We start from the raw sequence: 8644 nt of genomic DNA, 5'->3' as shown, positions 1-8644 counted from the left end.
CGAATTTCTTCAACCTCTATAGCCCGTGTTCGTGACACCTCGAATGTGTGTGATTAAAGTTTTATTGACACTGTTGACAGTCGTAAATTTCGTTTGAAAATATATTTACATAACCAAATTTTCAATTATTTACGACACATAATTTATCAGATAAGTTGCTATTCTTCCTTTCTGTATTTATTTAAAACTCTATAAAAAATTATGGAAAAAAATCTTTGTGCATTTTTAATGTAAACAAATTTTTAATTATTTACGGCTCATAATTTTATCAGATCAGTTTATTACAATATTTATCATTTGCATTTTGTCTTTTTATATTTATTTAAATTTCTATATAAGATTAAGGAAAAATATCTTTGTGCATTTTTCTTCTTTTACAAATGGAAACGAACAAGAAGAAATTTTCAACAAGAATAATTTGAGTCTTTTAAGATTTTGGCTGAAGAAGTTAAGGTATCCTTTACATATGATAGAATTCAAACAATATGTATAATAATATTAACAATAATAAACAATTTTAATAACTAATTTCTACATTACAATATTTACAATTAAAGATTACAATATTTACATTTAATATTCAATCCAATAGCCATTCTTTTCAATCACACATTGCAAACAACTGTTTATAGAGTTCACCAGATTGTGAAAAATTTGTGGCCTCTCCCGAAGACAATCCACTCGAAAATGTATGGGCCATTAGCGATTATGTATATGCAACTTGGAACAGTCTACGGGAGAGGTCACAAATTTTCCACAATCTGGTGAACTCCACGAACAGTCGTTTGCAACGAGTGATTGAAAAGGATGGCTATTGGATTAAATATTAATTGTAAATATTGTAATCTAGAAATTAGTGATTAAAATTGTTTATTATTCTTAATATATATATTGTTTGGATTATACTATGTAAAGGATACCCGTTCATTACAATTAACCTCTTCCGTCAAAGTCTTAAAAGATTCAAGTCGTTGAAAATTTTTCCTTGTTTGCTTCCTTCTGCAAAAGAAAAAAAATGCACAAAGATATTTTTTCTTAATTTTATAGAGGTTTAAATAAATATAAGAAGGAAGAATGGCGACTTATCTGATAAATTATGAGCAGTAAATAATAAAAAATTTGGTTATGTAAATATATTTTAAACCGAAATTTACGACTGTCAATGAAACTTTAAACACACACATTCGAGATGTCACGAACACGGAATCTATAGAGGTTGGAGAAATTCGCGCAATTCTGCTGGCTGGTCCGTCTATTACAGCCATTAACATGAAAATAACCGAGAAGGTAACACGTAATGCCAAAACAGAGTTGGAAGGCATTAATTGCGCGAATTGTACATATACGAGGTCTGGCTATTAAATAACGAGACTGCGCGCGCAGAAGGCGTCCTAGAGGGGTAGGGTGGGAAACGAATGCAGCGTTGGATAGCTGGAAGTGTCTACTATTCCAGTACGAAAACACGTTTTTGTCGCTGTAGTAGTATTTTTTCTATAGAGGTTAGAAACGAACGTGTTTTTTTCTCGTGTCGATAACAATGTGTGACGAAAAACACGAGCAACGGATCAATGTGAAAGGGTACCCTACGGTAAGATAGGCGAAATGCCCTTGTCAAAGAAATCGAAAAATGAATTTGGATTTCTATAAGCATACCAAAAAAAGAATTTTCTACGATTTTTTCGACCACTCATCCCCCCTCCTTTTCCTGGTAGACGAAAAAAACCGTTTTTTTCGAATTTTTTTTTATCTGCGGTTCCTTCCCGATGAGAACACATACGTAGATTCGACGTAGATTCAACGTGGGTTAGCACGTAGATTCTACGTAAACGATCGAGTGACAGTCTACTCAAAAACGGTACCAAAATCCACGTGGAAATCGAATCGATATTCCTTGTAATATCCACTACCAGTGCAATAATAATACAATAATAAATTCGTAATAGTGACACTATACTGTAATATACCTGTGTAGAAGCCTTAGAATAAAATCGTGAAAAAAAAATTTTCCTCTAAATTCGAGAGTTAAATTTTTTTTCATGATGTCACCCATCCGAAGTTGTACCACGAACCTTGCTGCTTGACTTTGACAATCGTAAGGAAACTGCTGTACTTCGATGACCCACGAATCTGTATGTCAACGTCTGTATAATTGTGATATATCTGTTCAATAGAAATATTAGAAACATATGGTTTATGTGTTTATATGATATAGTGTATGTTTTAGGAAAACGGAATAGAATCCCTTTAGTGTTCCTTTTTTTAGGGAAATCTCATAGGAATACAACAAAGAAAAAATAGGGAAATTTCCACACGGGTATATATATATATGTATATAGATCAAAATATTTATAAATTGTTTATGCATTAAAAGTTATATTGTGGTAAATGCATTGATAAATACGTGGATTCTATGTAGACACTTTCATATAGATTTCAATATGTATAATCCATGTGGAATTACTGATAAAATTTAATGGGGATAAAAATAGGAAATAGTAACGTTGAATTCACGTGGATAAATTAACATCGATTATTACTCAATGCAATCCACGTGGATTATACGTATTGAAATCTATATGGAAGTGTCTACGTAGAATCCATGTGGATATTATGTAAATAAATTTTTAATCCACGTAGTCCACGTATAACACGTAGATTCCACGTGGATACTACATATGTGTTCTCATCGGGTCCATAAGCATACCAAAAAAAGAATTTTCTACGATTTTTTCGACCACTCATCCCCCCTCCTTTTCCTGGTAGACCAAAAAAACCGTTTTTTTCGAATTTTTTTTTATCTGCGGTTCCTTAGCGTTAAAAATTTTTTTTTAAATTGAGAGTATAGCTTTCGAAAAGCTCTTAACACACAATTTTTTTGGGCAGCAGGCGCATTGGATACCTAACCTAAAAAAATTAAATAAACATTTAAATCGAATTTTTTCTGATTTCTGTGATAGCTGCAGATCTAATTATTTCAGAAAATTGTATATTTTAGTGTTTTATGTGTACTGGAATTTTTTCAGATTTTTCGAAATGGTGGGTCGTACTCAAAAATGCGAAAATCTCTATTTTTTGCCACTTTTGTGCCTTTTTTGGTCCTTGAATGATTCACAATGCCTTAACTGACTCTAAAATAAACAATATTTGACTTTGGAAATATGTTTCATACATACCGATACGTCTTATATGTTTTTGAGCATTAAATCGGACGTAGTTCAACGAGAAACCCCTTTTTGTATAAAAACACGTATTTTTGTGGATTTCCGGAGTTTTTTTATTTTATCCAAGTTTTTTTTTGCATAGGATAGGTAAATGTCAATATAAATATCATAAATTAAACCTGTTATAGGTATATTTCAACGAATATTTTCTTATGGTAGAGGGAGTTTTAAAACAGCTTATAAAAATGCTCTGTTTCGCCTATTGGGCAACACATATTTTATTATATCGAATTCAAAAAAATGTTAATTTATAAAAAGTAGATCAAAAGATTTATTTCTTATTGTAAATGAATTATAGTTAAAAAATTAGTCGCATGAAAAAAGAATTATAGTTTATAATTATTTTTGACCATAGGCCCGAGTACATGAGACCGAAAAGTATCGCTCGTGGGAAGCCACATGCCAGCGGATACGTGTGCTGATTGGCACATGTACAGAATATTTTCGTTATTAGCAAAAACTGTTTCATATATTTTGGAATTGCAAACCGATCATGGTGTTATAATAAAATATATTTATCAATCGTATGAGATCGAGAAAAAATAGGCACTTTTATATAAAAAGTAGGGGTTTCTCGTTCAACTACGTCCGATTTAATGCTCAAAAACATATAAGACGTATCGGTATGTATGAAACATATTTCCAAAGTCAAATATTGTTTATTTTAGAGTCAGTTAAGGCATTGTGAATCATTCAAGGACCAAAAAAGGCACAAAAGTGGCAAAAAATAGAGATTTTCGCATTTTTGAGTACGACCCACCATTTCGAAAAATCTGAAAAAATTCCAGTACACATAAAACACTAAAATATACAATTTTCTGAAATAATTAGATCTGCAGCTATCACAGAAATCAGAAAAAATTCGATTTAAATGTTTATTTAATTTTTTTAGGTTAGGTATCCAATGCGCCTGCTGCCCAAAAAAATTGTGTGTTAAGAGCTTTTCGAAAGCTATACTCTCAATTTAAAAAAAAATTTTTAACGCTAAGGAACCGCAGATAAAAAAAAATTCGAAAAAAACGGTTTTTTTGGTCTACCAGGAAAAGGAGGGGGGATGAGTGGTCGAAAAAATCGTAGAAAATTCTTTTTTTGGTATGCTTATGGAAATCCAAATTCATTTTTCGATTTCTTTGACAAGGGCGTTTCGCCTATCTTACCGTAGGGTACCCTTTCTCGTTAAATTAAAAAAAAATCCGACTGAGTGCTATAAGTTGTTGAAAGAGGCCTATGGTGAGAATTCTCTATCTTGTGCGCGTGTTTTCGAATGGTATAAACGGTTTTCTGAAGGCCGAGAGAGCATCGAAGATGATCAACTTCGCACAGACTTTCTTCATGTTTAATTCGTCATGTAAAATTTTTCTGACAGTTTCTTCATCGGCGTTTACAGTCTCAGCAATCATCCGAATGCTCATACGACGATCTCCGCGCACAATTTCATTGATTTTGGTCACTGTTTGCGGAGTTGAAACAGAAACAGGTCGACCTGGACGTTGGTCGAGAATTCTCACCATAGGCCTCTTTCAACAACTTATAGCACTCAGTCGAATTTTTTTTTAATTTAACGAGAAATTTCACATTGATCCGTTGCTCGTGTTTTTCGTCACACATTGTTATCGACACGAGAAAAAAACACGTTCGTTTCTAACCTCTATAGAAAAAATACTACTACAGCGACAAAAACGTGTTTTCGTACTGGAATAGTAGACACTTCCAACTATCCAACGCTGCATTCGTTTCCCACCCTACCCCTCTAGGACGCCTTCTGCACGCGCAGTCTCGTTATTTAATAGCCAGAGAATTTTAAATTTTATCAAAAAATAAATGCAAAGTTTATATATATGTAAATTTACATATAAATTTTGCATTACTTTTTTGATAAAATTTTAAATTCTAAATTTTTTACAGCTGACTCGAATGAATATTTTGTTGCTAACAAGAATGAATTGAATATAGAAGAGGAAGCAGAAGCAGTAGTAATAGAAAAAAATTAAAAGAAGAAAACATGTTATCGGATAATTTAGAAACAACGAAACCGCCTCCTAATTGGTCCATTGTGCAGGAAGTAATAAATCGACAAATAGGTAGTAATCTATTATTCCAAAGAAGATTTTATAGTTCTTTACATGCAGTAAATCGACTGGAGTTTAAGTACAAACTCCATGACATTGAGGTAAATTATTTATTTTGATACATGTTGACTTATTATATACAATGTTTTATACATTACTTTTGGATCATTATTATAGATTTTTTAAATCATGTTTAGCTATAGGTATTAAAATTTCGTTATTATTTACAGGAAGTGAGTGCCTTAAGTTTCAATCAAAATGGAAACTTATTAGCAAGAGCCAATCCACTGACAGTTTCTATTTGGGATTGGGCTGCAAGGAAAAAGCGTTGTTCCAGCCGCTGTCCCAATTACCGCCTAACCGAGGTATGTATTTATATTATATAATAAAATATTGTTATTTGAATGTTTCGTAATAGTTATTCTGATTTAATTGTATTTTTTTATTAATCTTTTCAATTTAATAATATATGTGTTTAGGCCAAATGGCTGCCTCTAGACGTAGAAAAATTTATGGTCACTCGTAGTTTCTTTGGTGGAATACATTTATTAGATCTTGAATACAACTCATGGAAATTGTTGCACGTTGAAGATTCACACTTTCCTGATCCGGTACAACATTTTATGAATGACAGGTCATTGGCTGTGCATCCTGAAATACCCTATGTCGTGTTTTCTGCTGGATTCGGCTCGATTTCATCCATAGATATCCGGGAGGATACACCAAAGTAAGAAATTGTTATTAAAAAGTTCACATGTAATAATGTTTCTTATATATTCTTTGTTTATAGCATGCAGAATGTCTACATATAATATTAATTTTTTTTCTACCAAAAATCGTTGTATTGGCTGTGTTCAGCAGACTCAACAGTTTTGCAACCGTTTTATAATTCGTCTCGCTGATTGGATTATACTTTTTGATCTAAAGAAATAATCCTATCTCAACGAAGAGTCATAAAATAATTATAAAACTGTTGAGTCTGCTGAAAGCGACCATTATCTGGCGTTAAGTGTAGCACGGGATCGTCCTGTGTACTTATATGCGAATCAATCACATTGTGATTGAAAGATGACTGGACCGTTATGACAGCTATAGCCCGGTTCAACCAAAGTAATATTGATTTATTTCGGTTCAACTTACTGTTAATCTTTTCCTAATTCTCATAATTGTTTCTGTTTTTTTAATTCCAAGAATTAGAAAAACAGGAACGATAAGTTAAACCAAAATATACTTATATTGTTTGCACCGGAGTTAATGCCTATTTTTAAAATGTAGATTAATTTTAATCTTGGTTCAACTTATAATACTTTGGACAAGAAAAAAATGATAAGAATCTTATTGAATCGTACATTTGAAACTCAACAAACGGAAAATAGGATATGCTGGCATAAAAGATCCAGGTTCGACCATTATAACAAAAAAAGTTAAAACAAAATTAAATTTAATCTACGTTAATTAGTAGAAATGAGAATAAGTCGATTAAATTCTACATAGACGCAATACTAAATTTTGACAATATTCAATACTAAAGACCGTTAATATGTGTAAGAACATAACTAATACAAACACGAACCCTACAACAGTCTAGCTTGGATCTCTAATTGCTTACATGTACCGCGGTACTATCACGAATTAAAACAAATGAATAATTAACTAATATACGTAGTCACCCTAAACTGCGCGTCGAACTATCGTTGGTCTTGAACGCAATTCTAATAATCCGAAAATACTAAATCTGGAAATAATTCTTCTTATTGTGAGAAATATTACATCGGCCGGGAGTCGAACCCGGATACCTTGCTTTACGCGCAAGTGTCCTAGCCAATTAGACTACCGAGGCCATAGTAATATTCCTCGCAATAATTTATTTTAATTTGTGATAATACCGCAGTAGTTTATGTGTAAACAATTAAAGATCCAAGCTAGACTGTTATAGGCTTCGTGTTTGTATTAGTTATACTAATAAATTTTGAGTTTACATGATAAAAGTGTTTATTTTTGTTCTGTAATAATCATGTTATATATATATATATATATATCCATTATAATATTATATACATTTATGTTCATATCCATAGATTGCGCTATATAAAGAGATGTCGAAATAGTTGTTTAACAAGTATACATTGTAATCCTTCTAATAGTAATGAATTTTGTGTCTGCGATAATCTTTCCACATGCGTAAGGGTGTATGATCAGCGAAAAATTTCGAAACCACTTTATAAATTGTGGATCACCAAGTATGACAAGGTATGTATTAGTTTGATTCAAACCTATTGCTGAAAAGTTTATCAATATTTAAAGAAATACTACAGTGTTTATGTTTTTTATATGAGTTTTAATTACATATGTAATTTAAATGTATTAGGCGGATTATGCAGATATCGCCATGTATAATCACGATGGGACAGAGATTCTAACATTGTGTAAATCTTCCATATTATTATTTGATAAATCAATGTGGTCGTGTGAAGGAAATTCGAATCCGACATTATTTGATCGCTATCAATTTAGTGATTCTGTACCTGGTGTACCTGATGAGATAGACGAGGGACGTTATTCTGAATGTAATTATATTATTATTATATTCCCGGTATTTTACTTTTTTTTATTTTTAGAACTCTTTATTTTAAGTATATTTCAAAAAAGAAGAAGCATACAATAACATTATTGAATGGTTTATTTGTTAATTATTAATTTTTATTCTGAGATTATTGTTTAAAGATTTTTTTATATATGTACATTCTTTATATTTTTTCCGTCAAAGGGTAATTGAAAAAGCGACGCTTTAAATAATCATAATATGATTTATTAATAGTAGATATTAAGTTGTCTTAGTTATGTGTTGTGATTGCAGCTATACTTGAAATCAATTTTTTCGGACCTAAAAGTGAATTTATTATATCTGCATCCAACCATGGTGATATATTCATTTATGACAAGAAAAAAAGAACAGCGGCACAGTGGTTGATAGAAGATTACAAACACGTTAAGTGTTTTCATTTTGTGCATTTGATAAACAAATTTTTCTTCTTCGTAGTATGTGTTGCACAAAATAACTTTTATTCATTTATTGTATAGGTGTGGAGTCATCATTGCTTAGGTCATCCCCATATTCCTATTCTTGCAACGGCAAGTAAGTCCAATGTCCTGATATGGATGCCTTCGAGCAATGAAGATCCAACAAAATCAATATTTAGGACTGTATGTATAGAATTATCTATGTGTTTTTTTTTGCATTTTTCTTTTTCTTGCTTAATCATATAATTTAATAAATAAATAACATAATTTTTAAAACAACGTCACTAAAATAAGCAATATAGTTGAATACAATAGACTAGTGGTGTCGATAAA

General features: G+C 31.4%; 1 protein-coding gene across 1 annotated transcript; it reads left to right on the top strand.

Moving 5' to 3' along the window:
- The first annotated feature begins 5223 nt into the window (after nucleotides 1-5223).
- On the top strand, nucleotides 5224-8430 carry LOC108777722 (DDB1- and CUL4-associated factor 8). The gene is made up of 6 exons (XM_018544676.1): nucleotides 5224-5391; nucleotides 5521-5655; nucleotides 5770-6017; nucleotides 7369-7540; nucleotides 7659-7857; nucleotides 8372-8430. The coding sequence occupies exons 1-6, from the start codon at nucleotides 5224-5226 to the stop codon at nucleotides 8428-8430; spliced, it is 981 nt and encodes a 326-aa protein (XP_018400178.1).
- The last annotated feature ends 214 nt before the right edge of the window (nucleotides 8431-8644 follow it).

The sequence above is a fragment of the Cyphomyrmex costatus genome, unplaced genomic scaffold (assembly GCF_001594065.2).
Source record: "Cyphomyrmex costatus isolate MS0001 unplaced genomic scaffold, Ccosl1.0 scaffold460, whole genome shotgun sequence".
NCBI lineage: Eukaryota > Metazoa > Arthropoda > Insecta > Hymenoptera > Formicidae > Cyphomyrmex > Cyphomyrmex costatus.
Note: the sequence above shows the minus strand (reverse complement) of the source record. Positions and strands in the feature narration are given on the sequence as shown.

Excerpts from the sequence above, each read along its gene's own strand:
- LOC108777722 (XM_018544676.1), top strand. The coding sequence starts at position 5,224 with ATGTTATCGGATAATTTAGAAACAACGAAACCGCCTCCTAATTGGTCC. Across the intron at positions 5,392-5,520 it reads ACAAACTCCATGACATTGAG|GAAGTGAGTGCCTTAAGTTT; the intron begins GTAAATTATTTA and ends TATTATTTACAG. Across the intron at positions 7,541-7,658 it reads GGATCACCAAGTATGACAAG|GCGGATTATGCAGATATCGC; the intron begins GTATGTATTAGT and ends TAAATGTATTAG.